The 26,481-nt window shown below is 41.8% G+C and overlaps 1 protein-coding gene across 6 annotated transcripts in view; it reads right to left on the reverse strand.

Moving 5' to 3' along the window:
- Positions 1 to 26,481, reverse strand: part of TUSC3 (tumor suppressor candidate 3) — a 282,627-nt gene that overhangs the window by 99,804 nt on the left and 156,342 nt on the right. For 5 of the 6 annotated variants that reach the window (XR_013635717.1, XM_078852529.1, XM_078852527.1 and 2 more), the window contains one exon: positions 25,245 to 25,334. The exons of the other annotated variant lie outside the window; for it this stretch is intronic. Coding sequence is in view for 4 of the 5 variants with exons in the window: in XM_078852529.1 (XP_078708655.1) it covers positions 25,245 to 25,334 (90 nt within the window). In the remaining variant the exon portion in view is untranslated. The remainder of the gene's footprint in view (positions 1 to 25,244; positions 25,335 to 26,481) is intronic. 6 annotated transcript variants of the gene reach the window in all.

Raw genomic sequence — 26,481 nt, forward strand, 5'->3', positions numbered from 1 at the left:
AAGGACAGATACAGGCAACAAATTGTTTGGTATTGCTCATGCAAGAGAATGGCCCTCGAACTAATAGATCCAATTAACTCAATTTTTAGTGTTGAAATTAATGCTGACTTTCTCTTGTTCAAAAATCAGACCCAGCTGATTGACGAGATCTAGCATGATCTGGATAGAGGACTTTGCCTTTGGATTCAGCCTTCACTAGGGAACCATCCAGGTAAGGTGGGACATGAATTCCCATTCTCCTGAAATATGCTGCCACTACAGTCATGCATTTGGTAAATACATGTGAGACTCAGGCGAGGCCAAAAGGGAGTCCTGTGTTCTGATGATGATGATCTGCCACTACAAATCTCAGAAACTTTGTGTGGCTTGGTAAAATTGCTATGTGGAAGCAATTACAATACAGATCAAATGCAGCAAACCAGTTGTTGTGATCCCATGAAGAGAATTGTATCTAGGGTCACCATGTGGAACCTCTCATATCTGATGTAGTTGTTCAAACCTCAGCAGTCAAGAATAGTTCTCTCTCTTCCCTTGGACTTAGAAAGTAAGAAAGTAGAGCGAGAATCTCTTCCCCAAAGCTGAAGGGGAACTTCGTCTATAGTTCCTGAAGCATGGGTAGTCTGGATCTGCTGCAGTAGTAGTGACTTGTGAGAGATGTCCCTGAAAAGGGATGGAGTAAGGGGTCAGGTGGACAGTAATTGAATTTTATAACCCAATCCCATAGTGCTTAGGATCTATTTGTCTGGGTTATTGTTTTCCAAGTCCTGTAGACGCAGGAGAGCCCGACCCCAAATGGCAGGCAAGTGGTCGGGAAGCTGACAACTGGTATGCTGTCCTTGAGTGGAAAGTCACCTTGCATGCTTACCAAAAGTGCATGGAGGCCAGGCTGGCTGGTTAAAGTTGGAATGAGAAGGCCTTCTCCTATGCAACCTCTGTCTCCTCCTGGAGAAGTCCTGCTGCTGTGATACAGCAGGGCCAGAGAGCAGCAGGAGAGTGGTCAATGCGAGGTATATAAACCCTAGGATGATCAAGGCCTTATTCCCTGTGGACTAGGGAAAGGTAATTGGAGGACATGGAGCCAATTAAGACTTAGTAACACCCCCCTGCTTCACTCAGAAAGAGGGAGGGAAGGAGAACTGACTAGAATTTGGAGGAGTATTGTTGTTAACCAGAGGACCAAAGTACCAGGGGAAGGGAAACCTTGCCCAAGCAGAGCAGAGGGACTCCCTGGCACAGAGGACTGAGGGAAACCCTACCCCAAGGGGAAAGAGGATAAGAAGCCACGAAGCTGAAGGGGCTGGGACCCGGAGTAAGGGGGCCGACCTGGGTCCCTTCCCCTTTCTCCTCCTCTCCCCCACTGGGGCACTACTGGAACCCTCGATGCCCAAGAATAGGAACAAGGGGTGGTACATCAAGGAAAAGTGTGGGACCCACTACAGGAGTGTCGGCCATTTGCACACTGCCTAGCAGTATAAGCTGTCTCTCTGGAATACTTGTTGACATTACAGTTGCTGCTGACTGCTGTAATGATGCCTCTTACCCATTGGGGTATTAACTCCTAATGAACATAAAGTGGCTTGAGCGTCCTTAAAAGAATGCAGTGTCTCATCAGATTTTTTAGAATACTGAAACTGACCATCAAAGGGCAAGTCTTCTGTAGTTTGTTGGATCTCAGGAGCTATGCTAAAGTTCTGTAACCAAAAAGATTTTCTCATTATTACAGCTGAGGCCATAATCCTGAAGAAAGCATCCACTACATCCAGTCCAGATTGCAGAGACATCTCACCTAATAGATGACCTTCCACCATGAATGCTCAAATTCTTTCCTAATGTCTTCTGAAAATGTATTAATAAATTCCGACATGACAATCCAATTTATAAAATTATATTTCAATAACAGCAACTGCTGATTAGCAATGCACATCTGTAGTGATGAGGGAGAAGAAGTTTTCCTTTTCATTACATCTAACCTCTTTGATTCTTTGTCTTCAGGCAAGATATCGACTTATATCTCCCTTGTCTCAACCTCTCATTTGTAGCATTACTACATCAGCGTTAGGGACCAGATGTAAGTAGATGTACTTGAACCCTTGCGTAGGGACATAGTATCTGTAATGATCTTGGGGTTTATTAAATAAAAAAATAGTGAATGAAAAGGGAATAAAACTTTAAAAAAACAAACAAACTGGAGAGTGTCTCCGGTGAACTAACGCACACAGCCATGTGATGTTCCCAAACCCCCTCTAGGGCACATTTCCAAATTCCTACACTCACAACACTATATATAAAAAATTTGTTAACTATCTAATAACAAATACATTAAATTCTCAACCCATCTAGTACATTTCTATAAACCCAATGTGTCAACTACCTAGAAAGGACAGGTTATAAGCATATCTCTCTGGAATGAGTCTTTACCAATCAGTTTCCTCAAATACCCCTTCTGGTGAATTCAGCTCTTTGGCTTGTGCTTTCAGAGTTTCTGCTGCCCTGCATATTTTGAGAGGTTTTTCTAAAGTTAAGTGTTAAGGGTCCTGTGAAATGAATTTCTTGAGCATTCTCTTTAGTGTCTGATTGAATATTTCCACTAGGCCATCCATCTGCAGATGGTACATGGATGTGCTTAATACTTTGGCTTTCAATATTTCCCAGACTTCTCTCATCAGCTGGGATGTAAAATTTGTTCCCTTGTTTGTGAGGATCTCTCTGGGAATCCCCATCTGCACAAAGACCTTCAGCAGCTCATTTGCGATAGTCATGGCATTTGTAGACCTGGACTGGCTACTTCCAGGTAGCGGGTAGCATAGTTCTCAATAACAAGTATATGTGGCTGGAGGCACTCTTCTCTGGGGGGACTATAAGGTTAAAATTCCTATTAATTCAAATTAGGTCTCCACCAAGGGAAAGGCTTCCAGTGGAGCTTGTGGGACTCTTTTAGGGGCCACTAATTGGCATTTGGGGCATGACTTCTTTAAGGATCGCTGGCCAAAAGTATCGGGCCAGGATCCTTGTGCCTGTGTCTTGTCCTTCCTAAGATGTCCTCCACATCGTGTTGTGCATGCAACATATAGGAGTTTGCAACTATATACCTAGGGTACCAGTAGTTGCATCCATACTTCCTTTGTCTGCTTGTCCTGGTCTACGTGATACAAAAAGTCTGTCTTAAGGGCAAAATGGGGGTACTGCTGTGCCATCAGGGGATCTACCTCTTCATTGTCTATCACTGCTCTTTATTCAAAGGCCCTGCTCAAAGTCTCATCATTTCTTTGCTCCATTTCGAGAATCCTGTTAGCTTCTCTGAGTCCAGTTGCATAAGGGGTATTTTGTTTGGGCCTGTGCAAGGCCCTTCTCTGGTGTCTTCTATATTGCCTATATTGACTACAGAATCTATGATCTCCATTGAGTCTATGCAGAGGATCAGCTCTCTCACCTCTCTCTCTGCTCTTTCCCTTTTATCAACTTTTCTCTCTGGGACTTTTTCCTTTTAGGCCAGGAGGTAAGTAGGTCAGGGTACTTAAAAGGAAACAGATCCCCTAATATTTCTCCTTGAGTGTCTTCCTCAAGCTCCTATGCTAAAGGAAGCTTCCATAAGAGTTCAGGGAAGTATGTCCAGTCTTTGCCTAATATCACAGAATAGGGGTGATTTGAAGATACATATTTTCATCTGAACTTGGTTCTCATCAACACTCAATTTTATTGTCATTCTGAGATACCATAAAATATCTCCATGAATGTATTTAATAGGTATTTACCCTTTTGCAAGCTTCCCTGTCATTTTAATTATCTACTCCAAGATGCATGTCTTGTCATACCCAGAGTCAACAGGGGCTAGCATCTTTTGATTATTCACCTCTAATAGAACCATAAATTTCCTTGGAGCTTTCTTTTGTGCCCTATTCTCTTCTGTCCAGACCTGCCTGAAATTACACTCCATGTTGCAAAACCTGGGTCCCTGTTCTCCATGGGAGAAAAAAGGAGACTGCAAGCCATAGAATTTAAGAGATGATGACTTCAAGGGAGTTTATAGCCTGGTCTAATTAGAGACTAATTGAAGGGGTCCAGTCAGAAGAAAGCTGGGTGACTTCAAGGGAGTTTATAGCCTGGTCTAATTAGAGACTAATTGAAGGGGTCCAGTCAGAAGAAAGCTGGGACCCCTAGAGAGCCTGCACCAAGAGTAGCTGACAGGGCACCTGTCATGGGGTAGGTACACCTCATCACGGGGTATCAGATTGTGGGGGTTATCAAATGGGTATTTGATGGCCCAAGTGGCCTGGGTCTAGGTGACAGCCTGGTTGTGTTGCTATAATACATGGTTCATCAGCTGCTGGAAGTTGGCTGCGGCCCCATGCAGTCCGCACGGCATCATGAGAATTGGTATAAGCCAAAAGGGGTAGGGAAGGTTGTCTTCTCACGAGAGGCCAGTATCAGGAGTATATGCCAGTACCCCTTGGTTAGATCTAATGTTGAGATGAACTCGGTACTACCCAGCAGCTTGAATTGGGAGATAGCGTTAACTTTTTTTGAAGTCAATACAAAATCTGATGGCCCCACTGGGCTTTGGGACCAGGACAATTGGACTCCCCCACTCCCTTTGAGATTCCTCTACCACTCCTAGGGCCAGTATCATTTCCAGTTCTTTCTGGACAGTTCCCTACGTCATCTTAGGGACTGGTCAGTGATTGTCTTATACCTTCTGACCTGGGATGGTGGCAAGATGATGGCTAATCTTGTTTGTCTGCCCCGGACAGGTCGACAACAAGGTATGGAAGGCCCATATTAGCCACTGTACATGTTACCATTGCTCAGAGTTGAGCTCTTGTCCAGTCGCAACAGGCCTCGGATCAGAAGGCCCGTAGACTAGTGTCTCCAACTCAGATTCTGGTGGGTAAGTAGCAATCAGCAGGTTTTCCAGAGCTTTCCAGGCTTTCAGGAGATTCATGTATTAGGTTTGTACCTCTCTGCCGCCTGGGTAACTGGATCTCATAATCTAGGATCCTACCTGCGACATCATATCAAAGGGGTCTTGCTACTTGGCCAGTAAAGTGGAATCGGAGGAGAGCAACAGAAGTAGGATCTTGTCTCTGGGCTCAAAGTCCCTGTAGCTTAGTCCCTCGGTTGTACTGGAGCTCTTGCACTTGCTGTGCATGCAGCAGGTTGTCTAGGACAAATATCCTAAGCACCTGGAGGCGCTCCCACAGTTGTAATATGTAGCGGACTGACCTCATGACCCTAGTTCCTTGCTCCTCCCAGGTCTCCCTCAGGAGGTCTAGGATTCCCCTGGGCTACCTCCTGTAAAGAAGTTCAAATGGAGAGAAACCTGTAGACACTTGGGGGCCATTTCATACAGCAAAGAGCGGCATAGACAATAGTTTATTGCAGTGCTGTGGGTTGTCTTCCACTAATTCCACTGATGTCTTGAGGACATGAATGTGCAACAGGTGGCACAGCTTCACCATTAATTTTGATGAAACATTGGTCCCCTAGTTGGTTAGTATCTCCTGAGGTATTCCAAACCTGGCAAAAATCTTCAGGAGCTCGGTGGCAATGGTGGGGGCTGTGGCTGTTTGCAGAGGGATGGCCTTCGGGTATCGGGTCACATATTCTACAACCACAAGAATATAACTGTATCCCGACCCATTTTTCTCCAAGGGCCCCACTAGGTTCATGCCAACACACTCAAAGGCACTCCAACCAAGTGGTATTGGGGTGCTCTAGGTATCCCCTTTGGTCCAACTCTCTGGCATTCTGGATAGTAGTCCTGGACTGCCCAGTGTATGCCAGGCCAAAAGAATCTTCGCAATACCCGTTGTGGACTTTTCTCCCTTCCTAGGTGTCCTGTGCAGGGCACTGAGTGGGCTAGGTGCAACAGGCTTCATTGAAACCTCTGCAGAACTAACAGTTGCCAGATGTCTTCTTGCATCTTGGGGCACTAGCTAGCCTGTAGAGGTTGTTGCCCCAGACCTTGAATCAAGTCCCCTTGGTAGCCACAGGCGGGTGCCCTCTGCTCAGTCCAGATCTACCACTTGCTCCCAAACCCAGCTTAGGGTCAGATCCTTCCTTGTTCCTTCAGGAAGTCCCCATTTATGTCCAGCCACTGCTGTCCATCCTCCTCCGGGCTCCCTGTTATGGGGCGGCTTCAAACCAGTGTCTCAGGCTAGTCAGAGGGAACTTCCCCTCAGTCACTGGGTCTTCAGCGGACCAGTAGCCCCTTCTTCTCTGGCTCCTTACATACTTACATTTATTGCTTCACTCTTGAAAGACCTCATGGAACCACCACCGGTCGTGCCCCAAGATCACAGGATAGGCCAGCTTTGGGGCCAGGCAGACTCAACATACTTCCTCACACCAGGCAGCCTCCAGCCATACCCTGGCAGTTGGGTATGGTTGCATATCCCCATATATGCATTGTAGGTGGACAGACATTCCTGCCGGATCTGGAGATTCTACCAGGCCGGCTTGGACAAGTGTTTGGCTACATCCTGAGTCGACCGGGGCCATTACGGGGGTTCCATTCACTCGCACAGGGATCATGAGTTTATCTGGGCCCCGCTTCTTGGCCTGGTGTTACCCCAAGGCGGGTGGGGAGTGAGCGTGTGTGTGTGGAGAAAGAAGGGGGGAAGAGGTGTCTGTGTGTGAAGAACAACTTAGAAAGGAAGAAACCAAAGCCAAGAAAAAACTTAAAGTGCAGGCAGCAACAACAAATTTAACAAACTAAAGAGAAGTGGAGCTTTGTGGGCCAAAGCATTTGGGAACCTGTACCCCTGATCCCTATTCTAGCTTTGAAAGGAGAGTGGGAGTTATTTGTTTTTGCAAATTAATATGGCTTTGGGCACCTTTATTTTTAGGAGGGATTTTTATTTAGATAGCATAAAAGTCCTACAAAATCTTCTGTGGTCACGCATTTTCTGATTAAGGCCTCCACAACTGCCATAGTGAGACCGAGGGTGCCAGCTATCCTTGCCAGCCATCCCAAGGCTGTGCTTGGTTTAACGGACCAACCGTTTTTCCTGAGGCTCTGACCTGGTCAGGGGAGAAGGGCCTGACTTCTGCCCATTCTTCCCCTCCTTGATTATCCTCTTCGGGACCAAACATTTTTTTACTATGGTGTTTATTACAGAAGCTATGGGTGGGGGATTTTGTAACTTTTTTAGTTTTTTAAGCAAGGGACCATATGGGGACTGCTTGGAAGGGCCCAAGGGGAAAGGAAATTTATGGGATTTTTTTTTAATAAGTATAATAAGTAGGATAAAAATAGGGTGCTTTTTTGACCCATCTCTTTCCCCCCTCAAGCTACAATTTCCTCTAATCACAGCCACTATTCCCTTCTGCTCTCCCAACATGGCTCTGAGAGCACAACTTGGCCTTTCAGAGTAACAGCCGTGTTAGTCTGTATTCGCAAAAAGAAAAGGAGTACTTGTGGCACCTTAGAGACTAACCAATTTATTTGAGCATAAGCTTTTGTGAGCTACAGCTCACTTCATCGGATGCATACTGTGGAAAGTACAGAAGATCTTTTTATACACACAAAGCATGAAAAAATGAGTGTTTACCACTACAAAAGGTTTTCTCTCCCCCCACCCCACTCTCCTGCTGGTAATAGCTTATCTAAAGTGATCACTCTCCTTGCAATGTGTATGATAATCAAGGCGGGCCATTTCCAGCACAAATCCAGGGTTTAACAAGAACGTCAGGGGGGGGGGGAAGGAAAAAATAAGGGGAAATAGGTTACCTTGCATAATGACTAAGCCACTCCCAGTCTCTATTCAAGCCTAAGTTAATTGTATCCAATTTGCAAATGAATTCCAATTCACCAGTTTCTCGCTGGAGTCTGGATTTGAAGTTTTTTTTTTTGTAATATAGCAACTTTCATGTCTGTAATCGCGTGACCAGAGAGATTGAAGTGTTCTCTGACTGGTTTATGAATGTTATAATTCTTGACATCTGATTTGTGTCCATTTATTCTTTTACGTAGAGACTGTCCAGTTTGACCAATGTACATGGCAGAGGGGCATTGCTGGCACATGATGGCATATATCACATTGGTAGATGTGCAGGTGAATGAGCCTCTGATAGTGTGGCTGATGTTATTAGGCCCTGTGATGGTGTCCCCTGAATAGATATGTGGGCACAGTTGGCAACGGGCTTTGTTGCAAGGATAGGTTCCTGGGTTAGTGGTTCTGTTGTGTGGTATGTGGTTGCTGGTGAGTATTTGCTTCAGGTTGGGGGGCTGTCTGTAGGAAAGGACTGGCCTGTCTCCCAAGATTTGTGAGAGTGTTGGGTCATCCTTCAGGATAGGTTGTAGATCCTTAATAATGCATTGGAGGGGTTTTAGTTGGGGGCTGAAGGTGATGGCTAGTGGCGTTCTGTTATTTTCTTTGTTAGGCCTGTCCTGTAGTAGGTGACTTCTGGGAACTCTTCTGGCTCTATCAATCTGTTTCTTCACTTCCGCAGGTGGGTATTGTAGTTGTAAGAATGCTTGATAGAGATCTTGTAGGTGTTTGTCTCTGTCTGAGGGGTTGGAGCAAATGCGGTTGTATCGCAGAGCTTGGCTGTAGACAACGGATCGTGTGGTGTGGTCAGGGTGAATGCTGGAGGCATGTAGCTAGGAACAGCGGTCAGTAGGTTTCCGGTATAGGGTGGTGTTTATGTGACCATCGTTTATTAGCACTGTAGTGTCCAGGAAGTGGATCTCTTGTGTGGACTGGACCAGGCTGAGGTTGATGGTGGGATGGAAATTGTTGAAATCATGGTGGAATTCCTCAAGGGCTTCTTTTCCATGGGTCCAAATGATGAAGATGTCATCAATATAGCACAAGTAGAGTAGGGGCATTAGGGGACGAGAGCTGAGGAAGCATTGTTCTAAGTCAGCCATAAAAATATTGGCATACTGTGGGGCCATGCGGGTACCCATAGCAGTACCGCTGATTTGAAGGTATACATTGTCCCCAAATGTAAAATAGTTATGGGTAAGGAAAAAGTCACAAAGTTCAGCCACCAAGTTAGCCGTGACATTATTGGGGATAGTGTTCTTGATGGCTTGTAGTCCATCTTGTGTGGAATGTTGGTGTAGAGGGCTTCTACATCCACAGTGGCCAGGATGGTGTTATCAGAAAGATCACCGATGGACTGTAGTTTCCTCAGGAAGTCAGTGGTGTCTCGAAGGTAGCTGGGAGTGCTGGTAGCATAGGGACTGAGGAGGGAGTCTACATAGCCAGACAATCCTGCTGTCAGGGTGCCAATGCCTGAGATGATGGGGCGCCTAGGATTTCCAGGTTTATGGATCTTAGGTAGTAGACAGAATATCCCAGGTCGAGGGTCCAGGGGTGTGTCTGTGCGGATTTGATCTTGTGCTTTTTCAGGGAGTTTCTTGAGCAACAGCTATAGTTTCTTTTGGTAACTCTCAGTGGGATCAGAGGGTAATGGCTTGTAGAAAGTGGTGTTGGAGAGCTGCCGAGCAGCCTCTTGTTCATATTCCGACCTATTCATGATGACAATAGCACCTCCTTTGTCAGCCTTTTTTGATTATGATGTCAGAGGTGTTTCTGAGGCTGTGGATGGCATTGTGTTCTGCACGGCTGAGGTTTTGGGGCAAGTGATGCTGCTTTTCCACAATTTCAGCGCGTGCACGTCGGCGGAAGCACTATATGTAGAAGTCCAGTCTGCTGTCTCAACCTTCAGGAGGAGTCCACCTAGAATCCTTCTTTTTGTAGTGTTGGTAGGGAGGTCTCTGTGGATTAGTATGTTGTTCAGAGGTGTGCTGGAAATATTCCTTGAGTTGGAGACGTCGAAAATAGGATTCTAGGTCACCACAGAACTGTATCATGTTCGTGGGGGTGGAGGGGCAGAAGGAGAGGCCCCGAGATAGGACAGCTGCTTCTGCTGGGCTAACAGTATAGTTGGATAGGTTAACTACATTGCTGGGTGGGTTGAGGGAACCACTGTTGTGGCCTCTTGTGGCACGTAGTAGTTTAGAAAGTTAGCGTCCTTTTTCTTTTGTAGAGAAGGTATTACCAGCAGGAGAGTGGGGTGGGGGGAGAGAAAACCTTTTGTAGTGGTAAACACCCATTTTTTTCATGCTTTGTGTGTATAAAAAGATCTTCTGTACTTTCCACAGTATGCATCTGAGTGAGCTGTAGCTCATGAAAGCTTATGCTCAAATAAATTGGTTAGTCTCTAAGGTGCCACAAGTACAACTTGGTCTTTGACATTCCCCATGATTTGCCTGGGTCTTATCCTGGGATTCCTTCAGCAAGGCTCTAACTTTCATCATCCCCAAACACAGTTACCCAAAGTCTGCGACAGTTTTGAGTCATTACCAGCTGGTTTTTCGGGGGTCCTCCTTCTGTCCAGCTGATGGGAAGTTTAGGTGTCAGCTTCTTTCCCTAAGAAAAGCTCCCTCGGACTGTTCCAAGGTGTTTACTTTTATTTAATTTTTATAGTTATTTTTTATAAAATATAACTTATAGTAACCCCTATTGGGTTACCAAATTTTAAATTGAAATAAATTGTTTATTTTTATTAGCAAAGCATTTTAGTTATAACAATAATAATAAATAAATAAATAATAATAAAACATATATTGGGGCACTTGGAAGAAAAGTTGCTTTTTTATTTTTATGATGTGTTAATTTTTTTTTATTAGCTAAGCTGAATTTGGATTTGCCTGTGAGAACCCTGACAATTATTTCTAGCCATGTGGCATTTTGCTTTTAATTAATTGTCGCTAAATACACCCAAAATGGCTACAGTTTAGTTTGGTCAAGTTCTAGGGTTACATTGGAGGCCTGCCACCCACATTTGGCCATAGTTATAGTCCACGAAATGGCCATCTCATTGGAAATGGTCCTCCTGTATACTTGTAACATTGGTCCTCCAGCCTGTGGGTCTGACCTGGATAATGCTAGTCCACACAGTGGGCCTTTCCCCGCCCCTGCCTCAGAGTGGGGGGTGAATCAGCAGGGCACCTCCCACTGGGAGTTGTCGTGGTTGTGGATGGCCTCAGCTGGCTTCCGCGGTGCCCTACCTTAGTCTTGCATGGTCCCCACTCAGTTGGGCAACCCCTGTTTCCCAGGCTCATCAGTTTACACGTCTGACCCCTCTGCAGTCAGATAAACTTCCATGAAGGAGACGGCTTCTGCAAGGGTTGCCAGGCATGCTGCTGCACCCTTTCCTTCCCTGCACTGGGTAGGATTTGAGTAAATTGCTCCAGCATCACCGTGTCTGCCACTTGGATGCAGGTCAGCATCTCTGGTTCCAGCCATCACCAACAGTAAGCCCGGAGTCGCTGGGTTACTGCCCTAGGCCTGGTCCCAGGTGGGTACCGTTCATGGCAAAATTGTTGGTGGTACATCTCAGGACAGATGCCGGTCTAATCTAGAATGGCCACCTTCACTTTGTGGTATTCCAATGCCTCGGGGAGGTCTGGATTTCAGTAGGAAGTCTGCACTGGGTCAGTCAAATACAGGGTCGTGAGCATAGCCCAGTGTTCTGGCAGCCATTGGGTCACAAAGAATGCCTCAGAGTCATCACTGGGCCGATCTTGGTGGGATGCACAGGGAGACATGCCAAAATGTTCTCTGCTTCTGGCTCTGTCGGGGTGCAGAAAGGTGGAGTGGTCAGCTGCTGCAGTGCCGCCATCTGCTGGACCAGGTGCTTTTGCTGCACCTGGTGATGGGCAACGAGTTCTTGCCCCATCTGCTGCTGCTGCTCATGCTATTTTGCCATTTGGAGCTGCTGCTGCATGTCTATCTGTTGTGGAAATTGGGTCTGGTGTTGCTGTTGCTGGTGGCTCTCCAACAGCCATTTCAAAATCCTTTCTGCCTCCATATCTGTCAGGCAGGAGGGTTGTTTTGTTGGCTGCTCTCCATTATCCAGACCCTGTTAGCAGGTCCCGGTTGATGCCCACATTCTCCTCCAGTTGTCGCAAACCCCATCATGGGGTGTCAGATTGTGGGGGGTTTCAAAAATGTGTTTTTGACAGCCGAAGTGGCCTGGATCTAGCTGGCAGCCCTGCAGCTCAGGGCTGTATGGCCCAATGGCCAGAGTCAGTAAGGCTCTCCTTCTGCTCGGGGAAGCACAGCTTAGTGACCCAAGCCTCTGTAGTGGCCTTTCAGCTCAGATCAATACAGCCCAATGGACAGAGTCAATAAGGCTGTCCTTCTGCAGTAAAGTTCACCCAACCAGGTGTTAGCTGTCCCTGATAGTGGGGCAGCCAAGGTAGGGAGACCCGGCATCACCCTTCTCCACTGGGTATGGACCCAAAGCCCTAGGGAACTGGTGGTACTTCTATAATCAGCCTTGGTCAACCATTACAACTGTCCCATTCTCTGGGCTGCTTCCTACCCTTTCTTCAAACGCTAGTAGTCTTACGGCCTCTGCTGTCTCTCTTCCATCAGCCATTGGCTGGGATCCACTGGAGTCTCAACCCAGTTGGCTTCTGTGTCCTGGAGCTCCAGCAGTGTCCTGGCAGAAGCCTGCGGCACACGTCTGCTCTCACCAGTGGCCAGCCCAGATTGAGCTGAGCTATTCCCTTTTGTACTCTGGTTCCAGTTGGAGCATACCCTGCAGGGGTGAAGGAACGTGGCTTTCTTGGCCTACAGAGTTTGATTAACTCCTGCTAAATCGGTGCAGGGTAGGCACACCCAATCACTGTGCCATATGGGGAGAAAGCTGCTACACTATGTCTGGCCACAAGGAGGTGTTCCTGTGGTGTCTGAACCCCTTCACACGACTTTATATTGCAGTCCCATTATTGCTTTTTTGTTCAACAGTAGCTCTACCTCCAAATGAAATTGAATATGGTGTCTAGAGGCCTATCTTCACTCAACTTTTTTATTATCTTCTTGTCAGTGCTTGATGCTATTATTGGGTGATTTAAATTGGGTTACAATTGTTGTTACAGGTAGTAATTAAAATGTGGCCTTTTCCTTTGATTTAATAATGGCAGGTTACTTGTCTGAAATCAAGTCTTGGATGATATAGACTGTGCTTCATCTTCACCTGGCCAAAACTGCAATGCTCTTATTTCAAGAATACATCAGCATAGAGAAATAATAGTCCTGGCTTGTGCTTTTATGGCATATATCTTTTGACTGCTGATTGTTTTAAGAATGGAGGGATCATTTTGAACTATGAGCTCTCTTCATCCAGGCATATTTTTGTTACTGAAATATTGGCTTTTTTCCTTTAAAATAGTATGGTGTATAAGATAAGGTGTTATTTCTCTGTGACTACAAGAATATTATTCAATCTTTCGTTACAAGTAGATTGTATTATTGAAATGCCCTTTACAATGACCACTTCTAGAAAATAAGAAAAAAGCAGCAGACTTCTTACACAGGTTAGTTTTACATTTTCTTCCTGTACTACATTACATATAATGGATGCCTATTTGTCAGTGTGCTGATTTCCTATATTAACCATTAAAATGTAGAGACATTGTTTTATGTTAGTTTAACATCTTACACACTGAATCTGATTTCTGAAGTTTTCTTGCTCCAGTCAGAATACAGTTAAAACTGGAATGTTGCAAAAGCTTTTACTAACAGTAACTTCATCATAAACTCACTACTTTGGTGGTCACTGAAAATTCATTTTATTGTACACAGACAGAACCAAAAATCCTCAACTTCTCATTTATAACAAAGCACAATATTTTATCACCAGTAAACTAATGTATATACCTGAACATATGCATTATTCCTGCAAGAAACTGTAATCCAAGAAAAACAGAAAAAGACCAACCAATTGTCAAAATCTAGGATTCAATGGGATCTGGAATTAAATAGACTACTCAGAGAGCATGACAATGGGAACTGATCCCCCTAGAAACTACTGGAATATAAATAATAATTGAACCAGAGCAAGGATTGCAAAATTGGATGCTAAATTTGCAAGTTAAGTTAACACCCTCTATAATCTTTATTTATGAATAAGGTAGCACAAGGCGTCCATATCAACCTAAAATTTATAACGTTACATTACAAACACTGTATGTGATGGGGTGTACCAGGTCCTTCAACACCCTCCAGAAGGCCCTGCGGTCCTACCACACCCTGCCGCCCAAAAAGGCAGTAGAGTGCGGTCCTCCAAGTGGCCTAGAGAGGCTGAAGAGGAGGCAGTCAATCAGGGGTTAGAAGGTCCATATAAAAGGAACTGCAGGGTTGGACAGCTTGGTTGCTGGCTGGAGTCAGAGGGGAAAGGATGTTGTTCCTGGCTAGGCAGAGCAGTCGCAGGCTGGGAGACTCCACAGGTACAGAGACTGGGGAGAAACTCTGCCTAAGCAGGGGAAGGACTGTGAAGCTCTCCAGGCACAGAGGCTAAGAGAGAGAGCCCTAATAAGAAGGGCCAGAGACTTGTTAGAAGTTCACCAGGTGAAGGCGCCTGTGAGAAAGAATCCTGAGCAAAAAGGGCAGGGATTGTTATGGACTATCTGGGCAAGAATGTCTGGGAGAGACCCTGCTTAAACAGAGAACAGGCCAGGGACCCAAGAAGCTGTGGGACAGAGTGGGAAGCAACGCAGGGAATGCTGTAATAGACAGTAGTGAAGGAAGCAGCAGGTGGCTGCTAGTCATAGGGTCCCTGGGTTGGGACCTGAAGTAGTGGGCGGGCGCGTGTCCTTCCACTAACCACAGGCACAGTGGCCAAGGGCCAAGGAGGTGCTCGCGAGTTGCTCCTTGTTTACACTGCCAGAGGCAGGACTGATTTTATATTCTGATACTGTTATAATTAAATCTGGTGTACAGCTATGTGTTTAGAATGCAATGATGTTGAGCTGTATTTTTTATGCTTCAAACATTTATCCACATATGTGGAAGGCAAAAAAGCAATTTATAATTTACTTGGCTTGAAAGAAAAAGCCATTCTTTGAAATGGTTCAAAGAACCAGTTCAATTTATTTTAATTAGAATCCTATGAAAAAGCTATGTCACACAATACTTAAGAATACATTGTCACAAATAACATTTCACCCCTGCTTAGCGACCGATGAATGTAAGAGTCCAGATACTCTAAAAATATTGTGATGCATAGTACTTCATCCTTCATTGCCTAATCGTAAAAGTCTTCAAAAAACTGAATATTTTCACCTAATTTCAGGAACATACAGATTGCCAAATGCCATTGCTGGCATTCCTCTTTGAACAGTGATAATTTAGATACTGTGCAAGAATAAAGATCAGTGGTTACAGAATTGTTGAAGATATACAGAAAGAAATGTTTGAATAAGGAGCACTGTAGTTAAACATATATTTACATTTGATCCACTTTTGCAAGGGGTTATATTTTAGGGGTTTAATAAATGGATATAAATTGCAGCCCCATGGCCAAATTCTATCCTAAGAACATAAGAACGGCCATAAAGGGTCAGACCAATGGTCCACCTAACCCAAATTCCCGTCTTCTGACAGAGGCTAGTATCTGGTGCTTCAGAGTCAATGACAAGAACAAGGAAATGTTATCCAGTCCTAGCTACTGGCAGCAGTAGGTTTAGGGACACCCAAAGCATGGGGTTGAATCCCTGACCACCTTGACAAATAGTCATAGATGAACCTATCCATGAACTCTTATGCTCTAAAAACTTTAACAAGCTTTTAAAATACATATGCCATACAGAATACCTACTGATAAACAATTCACAACAGCATCAACACATGTAAGAAAACTGCCACCTGACAATAAAATAAATCACTCGCTTTCCTTCCAGATCTCTCAATCCTCCCAACACATCCAAGGAAATTCATGGGCTTTACACTATGCTGTGAAGATCACAACTCCAGACTGATTCAGTACAAGGGTGGGCAGCCCAGTTCTGCACTACACTAAGGTTCCAAATAGTTTTAAGGTATAGTCTCATGTAGGGTATATTGAAGAAGACTAATTTTGAAGCAACAAGGATAATGGTATAAGTTGCTTCCAAACCAAAGAAAAGTCAAAATCTCCTGGACATATATAAATGAAATCAGTCCAGGCCATTCCTATTATCTGATTATCTAAAAGCAGCATAAAATCTAAGATTGCCATGTTATAAAATCACATAATCACTGGCAAGTGCACACCCTTAATTAAGAGACCTGAAATAAACTCCACCATCTTTTACTGACCTTTAGACAGCTAATGCTCATCCATGGACCATTCTTAATCAGACACCAGTAAGACATGTGACGACACCATCTGATTCAGATAAAACAGTGACAGAACTGAAAGTCACACAGATCTGCATCCAATCCTAAAAAATATTATTGTGGCAAAAGCATAGAGGACTTTTGGAACACTGATGTAGAGAGCACGTGCCAAGATAAAAGACTAGAGTGAATGACCCCAAGGGACTCATTGGGAGTCTCTCAAAACAGAACTGAAAAGCACCACTGAAGGAAGTATCACAAGAAGACACCAAATCTATGGTTCTATTTTCTACAATAGACATTGCTGGTGAGGTTTCTCCACCCTCACATAAGACCAAATACTAGAATGAGCTGAAATTGGTGTGACTATTAAAAAAAAAAAAAAGGTACTACTCAACATGAGTAAGGGTCACACAAACAGGCCCTTAACATTTACTTTCATAAATATTCAGTAACACAACAGAAGTTTGAGAAAGTTTCTAATTACACATCACAACAATTAAGTGAGGGTAGTATTCTACATTATGATCACGGTCTTAAAGTCACTTAAAGTCACTGAAAAATGTCATACAAAATAATGTGTACAGAATTAGAGTACTTTAGGGGAGGCAAGCTTAGTATTGTAAGGGTAATAGGTGAGCTAAAGACAGAGTTGTGATGATACTAAGGAAAGCTATTGGCAAGGTAAATAGTGTTTTTCACTGAAGCAGACGAAAGCTCTTAGTCTCTTTAAAGATAGGAATTTAAGAAGGAGAAATGAAGTTGTCATTTTAAATAATGACAAGTACAATGAATCTTCTGTGGTGATATGTGAGACAAGGAACAGATTACAAGTAGTTATGAACTGCATTACTTTTCTCCAGTTCAGTTTGACATACCAGTAGCTGTCATGGACACCCATATTATACCATGCAGAGGAAGATATGAGAGTTCATTATAACTGACAAATATTCTAATTTATGCTACCTTCTGTTCTACAGAGAGAAACAATTGAATTAAAACCAGGGTGGATAAAAATCAATGATTTTTGTTTTAAAAAAATTAAAAAATCAGATTTTTTAAATTTAAATCAAATTTTTTTGTTAAAATGCTTTTTGAGGGGAAAAGAAAAATCTAAAGATAGTTTTAATTAAGATACATTATAGCTCAAAGATATCTCATCATGGAATAGGGATTATAAATTCTAATTCCATAGTATGAGACAATATATTCATGTAACGTTTAAGGAAACGTTTTAAAATGAGTTCCAATAGTTCATGGATTAGAGACCCAATCTTATGGGGTTCCATGGCTTCTGTATAGATTAGTTAGGTTAATCTTTCTATCTACCCAATGGGACGCAGTGCTCAGTCTAGAGGATACCATCAGAGATGCTTAGTTTTGCAGTTCTCAAACTGTGGATTTGTGTCTTCAAAGATAACATGCTTGTTAACAGCAAAAATGTTTTAAATAAATAAATAAATAAATAAATAATAGAGAGGTGAAAAAAACCAGACCTCAACTCTACTGTCCCTCTGCAAATTTGTGTACACAGAGTCAATCCCTTACCTCTCTCTAAAAGTGCAAAGTTTCAAAAAGTCCAATGAATAGAAGATTGTTGGGGGCGGAATAGATCTGGACAAGGAGAAGAAGTCTGGAGATAAATGTGAGAAGTGAGGGACATGTGCTTGTTTTATTAAAATATTATATGTTTGCTGTTGAAGAAAAAAATCCAGAATACTTAACGTTGTTGTTGTAGTTAAATAAAACAATTCAAATGTCTGTTTTAGTTAAATAAAACAATTTAAATGGTCTTCTCCTAAAACATCATAGCAAGAAAATCCTCCAAATATTAATGATTAACCTGTTGAATTGGAGATAGTTCACCTCCCAATGACTTCATAAATATCTGCTTGAATTATCTTTGGTAAATGAAATAACCAAACAATCATTCATTCTGATATAGCTCTAAAACTAATCTGAAAAGTTTTCAAAACAAGTCACTGTTTTAAAATGTATAGTGTTTACCTTCTAAAAATGAAACCTACATCTATCTCTCAGTTGAAATAATATGTATTAAGGTTATAACAACCAACAAGAATGCACTTTTATGTAGAAAACCATGTTTAAATAGAGTCTGACTAATGATTTAAATCATGATTTAAATCAATTTGATTTAAATCAAATCCACCCTGATTAAAACGGTTGGCAACATATGGAAATCAGAAGAGGGGTCTTTACAGTAAGCTACAGAAGATCCTCTTTGTTGACATCATGTCATCAGGGAACACATACTTTTGATTGCCAAGGTTCTGGAAAAGTTCAATTTTTCATTTACTTGCACATATCATATAAATAACAAATTTCTAATTAGATATTTAAATCAGTAAGATATAGTTATAAATTCTGTACATAATCTGACTCAGAGTCTGATGGTATTTAAAGAAAGTACATCCAGGACTCAGAAAACCATATTTTAATTTGAAGATTGTTAGAGGGCAGGTCACATGCAAAATATAAAATAGAGCGATTCTATGTAAGAAATGTACTGAAGCAAGACTTCAAAAATATAATTTATAATGCTGTACACTTATTTCTCTGAGAAACAGCTTTGGTTTTGAAAACATAGGCTACAATCCTGCCACTCAAATAAGTAATAGTACAGTCTATTTTCATACCAAAATTTATTATTTGAATTATCTGATTCACAGTAGCACCTAGGAGATGCAGTCATGCTTCCATTGCATTAGGCACTGTACAAATACATAATAAAAATTCATACCTGCCCTAAGATCTTACAATCAAAATATAAGACAAAAGACAACAAGTGGATACAAACAGATGGAGGAGCACAAGGAAGCAATGACATAATACTGGTCAGCATGACAGGAAGTGGTCTCAGCACACCAGCTGCCTACCCATTGTTCTTTGTAGGTGCCATGGCAAAGGAGAGAGTTTTAAGGATGGTGTCATCATGCCTGGTCTGAATTACAGTTGAGAGGGCCTATCTCAGGTCAGACTGAAAAAACTGGGAAGACACCCCTATACTTGGTGGTATATTCTATAATTAGATTTAACCAGACAAATGTGCGCTCCTGGTCACTATGCTATCTTAAAAATGGAGCCACAGACAGTCCCCTTAGACACTCCAGTCCATACTGCCACCCAGACAAACCGGACTTCTGTGATGACAGGTTATTAAAACCAAAAATCACCACACATTAGGTTCTTCCAGTCCTAGGGGGCCAGTCACTTACCCAGGTCCATGGATGCTTAGGACCTTACTCCAAAGACAACACTGCAGTGAATCCTTTAGCAAACTAACTAAAGATGTAATAACTAAGAAAAACAAATGAGAGTCACCAAAAAGTTAAAGCAAATACAATACATTACAGTTGGATCAAAGGATGTATTCCAAAATGATAGCAGGGATTTTAAATCTGCTAGCTTTATATACGTCTCTCTTGGTTGCCCAAATAGTTTCCAATGTCAGAATTCACCAGTCCAGAGATGGGGTAGGGAAGAGGTGATCAGTGGCCTTTGTTCTCCCTCTTTATATACTGACCCTTTTTGCAGGAAAAATCCTGTGTCATGGGGTCATGCAGTTCCATGGCACACATACGTTGCCATCAGTTCTTTATACGAATTGCAAATTTGTGCTTGCACATTCTGTGTACGGGCCATTTGAGGGGTCTTTGTAGATGAGGCTCTTGTTTACAGTTCCTTTTTTATTCCTGAAGAGCTAACCTGTGGGCATTTCTCAGACTCACAACATGTTTGAGTAACAAACATATAGCAAAATCTTATAATTCCCCACACAATGTTGATACACACATTATAACCAGATACTAATACTCAGGAGATTACAACTTTCCCAATGAGACCTCACAATACATACTTTGTACAAGATTTACCACAGTTTTGTAAAAGTGGTGACTGTTAGTGTAGATGGTCACCTTCCCCCTTAGCATCAGAGAGAGATCTGAAGAACAATGAAGTAACTTTGTGGATGTTTAGTGGGCTTTTTACTTGCAGCAGCTGTGCCAACACAGCTATGTTACAATCACAATGGAGAAATTATTTCTTCCCTCACTTTCCTTGCTTTTAAAACTCATGACAAATTTGGCTCAAAATCCCACCTCCACACCCTACTCTTTCCTGCCAAAGTCATCTTTGTCAGACAAGAAGCCTGGGAAATTTCAGCCTGAAAGGTGAAGATTCAGGAAGTTATGAAGGATTTAAAATGAGGTTAGAATGCAAGTGATTTTGTAAATTTATCTGATAACAGCTCTGTCTCTATCCTAAATCACATAGTTTTGGAAATATGAAATAAACATGGAAGTGATCAAACAAAGAATGAAACAGTCCTCATCAGCTGGACTCTTAAAGCAGCCTGCATTAAGAATTGCCTCAGCCAATGCTTACTCATGACAAAGGTAAAGTCTGAATATGCTTTCCCAGAGGCGTTTAAAGAAACAGGTAATTTGGTCCACCACAGATATTTTGCGATTTTTTTAAAATTGACTCTCATGGGCACCTATTAGTCATGGCTTAAAGTAATTCCAACTATCATGGAACCACATAAGTTAGATGGAGGGCAAGCCCAATGAAATGGCCCAGAGCCAGCAAACAATCCATGACTGAATCGATAAATATACAGAGAACTGCTGATCTGAAACAGCATGGAGTAAAGAAATATGTTTTTAAAAAGTTTTTATTCATTTGAATACTAACTACAAACTACACCATGCTACAATAATGAAATGGCAAATGGAAAACAAGAAGCAATGGTTCTCAGACCTGCTGCCTACAGGTACATACAAAGAAAGAGGCTGCTTGAGGCCACAGCCCTTCATATAAATCTGTCTCGGAATGATGGGATCTATAAAAAAACATGCTTGAAACAGAAACTGTCCTTGTCTTCCAATTGATTCTGAGGCACACACTCTCAACTATGAAGAGGGAATTGCATTTGAAGAGAGAATTATTGATGAGAAAGTCTGATTTTCTGTACATATACATTTTTGAGGTGGTATATATTATCCTTCCACCTAGGGGATTGTAATTTGCTAAACTACATACCACATCTAGGCCAGCCTATAATAATTAAAAATGATCACGTGATGTTGAAAGCTTTAGTTTGCACAAAGTAAAATGAAGTTGTCTAAGTTAAAGGGTGTATCCTTGATAAATCTTTGGATTCAATGAATAAAATGAACAGAGCAAAATTGTTTCCATAACAAAAAATATTCATTTTATATCCCATGTCTTTGTGGTATTGTATACTCTTCTTAAGCAATCTGATAATGAGTGTTTTTTGATGTATTATACTATTAAGTGGACCATTAGCACTTGACTGCCAGACTAGAGGACATCTAAATTGTGCCAAATAAACTTGCAAAACAATCCCAGCATCATACACCTCTAGTTATGGATTTTCCTTACATTATGTTGTACTATGTTAATATACATGTATATTTGATTTACTAAAACTTATTTAGTGTAAAAGTAAACAAAAGTCAGTTTTCAGAAATATATCAAACATTTGTATTTACAGCCTAGTAGGGTGCTAAGAAAGGGTAACTGTAGAAAAAGCTGTACAGATTCAAGAGGAGTTTGGTTGAATAAGGAAAGAAGGGCAGGAAAATGTATTCCATTATAATTATCTATAATGCAATCCTTGGGATTTAAAGCACCTATGTAGTAACTATCCCTTTTATCAGACCTAGACAAGTTTACAGCGAAGGGATGCCACTGATAATAATTTATGATGTAGTCTTCAAAATCCCATATTTCATCCGGCAGCCTTTCCCATGAGTCAGAGTGAATTCACGAGCACAGAAATCAAGCAGTTCCATCAAAATTGTAAAGGGGACAAACACCTATCATAGGTGGAAAGTAAAATGGGTGCCACTATTTACCATTGATAAGGACAGGCAAGTGAATGAAACAGAGAGATGGTTTTAAAACAGACTGTAACTTTATTAACTGAACTTGTACTCTCTGCCCCTCCATTTAATTGAGTCCAGCGGAGGGTTAAATGGCCTGCTACCATATAACCAGTAATTCAGGGTTGGTCCTCTTCAGCCTTGCTTCTAATACTCAGTTCATCTCTGAATCTGCTCACCCTTCCCCAACAAGGCGGTATGTGGGTACCTCAGTCTGCAAAGGCTTAAGATTTCCCCATTACTTCACAGGCAAAAAAAGGACCACTAGCCATATCCTTGGCCTCTTATACAGACTTCTCTCTGGGAGCTGTCCCTTTCAGCCTTTATCTGCACAGAACATCAGATTCAAATTGAGATAAACCAAACATTTCTATATCTCTTTCTAACCTTAAAAATCACTATTCACACTCCTTTTCACCTGAAACTGTACCTCCATGATGCTGCAAGGAAGGAGAACAGCTTCCCCTCCCCCGACACCCTGCCAATTTGGCCCCAAAGGAAAAAAAATCCCACCTGATCCCACAGATGGTCAGACCAACATCATCTGGGAAGTGCAGCTCAGCAATATCTCAGCCATCAGCAGTAAATATTTTTGGCTTCATAAACGTACAGTTGACATAAAGATAGAGCCCTGCAAATCCACGGATATCCATGTTTGCGGATTGTGGATCGGATGTGGATACTAATTTTGTATCCGTGCAGGGCTCTAAAGATAGAATGCTGTCTCTTTAAAAGTCTGGTGCAACTCAGGCTAAGCAGGACTTGTGAAAACATGCACTATGCATGAACCTGGATTCCAGCCACAAAAGCAGAGAATCCCTTCAATCATGTAGAGGATTTAAATCTCACATTAAAACTACTAACCCTTTATATGCCTTTTTAGGAGTGTGCATGCAACAACTGATACACACACACAGTTGGGTCATACTTATGCATCCAGTGTACTATGCACACAAAAGTGAGAACAAATTTGGACACAACAATTAATAAATTTAGGATGTAACCTATCCATAGCTCTCATGTGTCGAAGGATAATGTTGCTTACTCATTTTCGTAAACATAATCAAGATGTACAGATTAAAAATTGCAATAAAGTACCAAGTAGTGCTATTATGAATTAACAAAGAGGCCACATAAATATCACAGGAAGCTACTGTATATATTTGTTATGACTCCAAGTTAAAAGATATATAACTAAAGCCTTGAGGGTGTGACATTAAAAATGTATAATACCATTCTCTGAAAAAAAACAGTAAAATATGCACAGGTATATCGAATATCACTAAACTTCTAGTTTAATATTTGATAAGTCCTATATCAGACTTCTGAAAATAATGATCTATCTATTTTATGCTCAAATAAATTGGTTAGTCTCTAAGGTGCCACAAGTACTCCTTTTCTTTTTGCGAATACAGACTAACACGGCTGTTACTCTGAAACCTATCTACCAGTTATGAACTGAAATTTGCTTTGACCTCTAATTACATTGGTCAATAGTTCACAAACTAGACCAGGAGTCTAGTAGCCTGTGTCCAAATCCTTCTTGACATCTCAGAAACTAAAATGTATGATTTGTGTTAAGCATTTTATAAAATCATAGTGAGACAGTCATGGCCTCAAAGAGCCTATAGTCTAAATAAAGAATATGGACAAAGGGTGAGAGGTGGGAGAGAGGCACAGAGAGATGAAGTGACTTGCCGAGGAGTAACACAACAGATCAGCAACAGAGTTGGGAATAGAATCTAGGTCTCTTGACTCACATTCCAGCTTCCCAGATACTCAAGAAGGGACAGTCCCTGGTCTGAGGAGCTCACAGTCTGAAGACAGTCAACATGACAAAATTTATGGGAAGTGGAATAACATCGGCTTTTTTTTTATATAAGTCAACTAGCTTTACTGTAGGAAGCACAGCAGAAATGAGTCTTTAAGAAGGGTTATATGCCCTCTTTCACCTTTCAATCACTCTGCAGGAAGATGTTATACATTAAATACTTCAAGGCACTAATGAAAAATTCTAAACCCTTCTAAACACAATGTTTTACTGACATTATTTATCACTTTATTGGATCTAGTTCTGCATAACAAAGCAGCAGACCGAATCACGTCATTTTATGTCATCAATCTCCTGCTATAATCCTGGTACCCTGTGGGTCAGTAATCGAATTCAAGCCATCACTTTCTGCTATTCCAATTAGGATATGAAGCATCAAAGGAAATAGAGAGGATTTATTCTTTTAGGCCTAAACAGGCAAGGTGAACTAGCAATGGGCAAACTTGAAAATGGTTAGAAGTTCCATTAAGTAGGAAAAAAGGTGGATGTTTGCCAAAGTTTTTGCAAGCCTTGTAAGCTTCTACTCCAATCACTTTTTGGCAGTGACAAATACTCAAAATGATGGAGAAAAACCTGGGCCATCTTTTCATCAACTGTTGGCACCTTCTCAAAGATAAAGTCAGGGGGCTTTGCTCCCCCTTCTCAGCAAATCACTATGCATGTTGGGGAGTAGTTTAGAAATTTGTTTTCCCTCCCCTATGAGAAATTTTTTTCTGACAACAGTAACAGAGATACATAGCAGCAACAGTGGCAGCCCTCAGCTCATAAGAAGTTGACAGAGGAGCCCACCCCATAATGGGATACAATGAAAAGGCAAGTGTATGAGCAAAAAGGGGTTCTGTAAAGCCCTACTAAAGGGTTACAGGGATGTCGAGAAGCTGTAAAAAAAAAACGCAAACAAATTAGAACCTTGACAATCTCCTCTACTTTCTCCCTCTTGTTTTCAGCCTTCATGGTGGGGACAGAGGGTTTCTTGCCCAAATTCTTTAAAATTTAAATGGATTTCTCTGAGTTGAGCTTGCAGAAAAAGTGAAAATTCAGACTAGTTTACATTTTAATCTTATTACTTAGCACGTCCCTACAAAAAAAACGTAACGTTTATTTATTTGTGATGAACAAGAGCTGCTTGGTGTTGAGTGCCTTTGAAAATCCTACCATTTTGCTTAGGTGCACAAATAGAAGCTCAGATGTTTTGAAGACAAGGCTACTTAGTTAGGTGTCCAAATGGGAGCTGTTGGTTCCACAACAGGCAGTGTTCACGTTTCCTGAACTGTGATCCTGATCCATTTTCCTACTGCACTTTAGATTTTCAGAACTCTGTACCAATCAAGTCAATTTAGATACTAATGCAAAAAATTCACTCACCACTTGTCCATTCTGAGGATTCTTATGAGCATATGGAGGTCCCCGGATATGATTCCACATTTGACCAGAAGTCATAGCAAACACAACACACTGAAAAATAGGAGAAAATATGAAATTTAGAAGACAAAGGTGTAAAGCCAGATAATTCTATATTAAATTCACTGGGCCTAATTTTCTTTTGGGCACTGAAACTGAATATGTTTGTTTCGCTGGGCATGTTAATTTTAAATTGATGACTCCTTACACGTCCAAACAAAACAGTTGCAACTATTAGAAGCTTAGGCTAGGATTTTCAGAAGTGTTCAGTGATGGCATAACTCTGCTTACAGTGAAGTCAATGGTAGAAACTCCCATTGACTTCAATGGGATCAGATTCAGACGAAAACTTAGAGCTTTAGAAAATTGCACATCTAATAGTTTTATACATATAATGTATAATATATATAATGATTGTACACAAAGAATGTGCATGTCACTAGGAAAGCATCAGGTTCCTTGATCATGAGATGCTGTTCCAAGAAGGACTGCTGAGCAGAGATGGGGGCCAACTAGCCAGGAATGGGAAGAATCTCTCTGAAACAGACTGGCTAATCCACTCAGGGAGGCATTAAATAAGTTTGATGGGAGCAGGAAAACAAAGCCCACAGGAAAGTCCAGAATATGGAGATCTGGGTGAAGAGTCAGAGTCTGGGGAAGGAACATGGACAATCCTAGTGGGAAAAGGAAAGACAATATGGAGGGGAATATTGTGGGGAAATCTAATGAACATCTTTGATGCTGTATACTAATGCAAGAAGTATGGGGAATAAACAGGAAGAACTAGAAATACTAGCAAATAATCAGAATTACAACATAATTGGCATCATAGAGATTGGGTGGATAATTCACATGGGTAAAATATTGGTATAGAAGGGTATAACTTGTTCAGGAAAGACAGGCAGAGAATAAACTGAGGAGGTGTTGCCTTATATATCAAGGATATATACACCTGCACGAGATAGAAGTGGGAGGCAGACCTGTTGAAAGTCTCTGGGTAAGGAGAAAAGGGGTAAAAAACCAAGAGTGAGGTCATGTAGGGATCTACAATAGACCACCTAACCTAACGAAGACGAAGATGTAGATAAGGTTTTATTTAAACAACTAACAAAATCATCCAAAGCAGAGGACTTGGTGGTGATGGGGCAATTCAGCTACCCAGACATGTGTTGGGAAAATAAAATGGCAGGGCACAGATTAT

This window comes from Lepidochelys kempii, chromosome 4 (genome assembly GCF_965140285.1).
Source record: "Lepidochelys kempii isolate rLepKem1 chromosome 4, rLepKem1.hap1, whole genome shotgun sequence".
Classification (NCBI taxonomy): Eukaryota; Metazoa; Chordata; order Testudines; family Cheloniidae; genus Lepidochelys; species Lepidochelys kempii.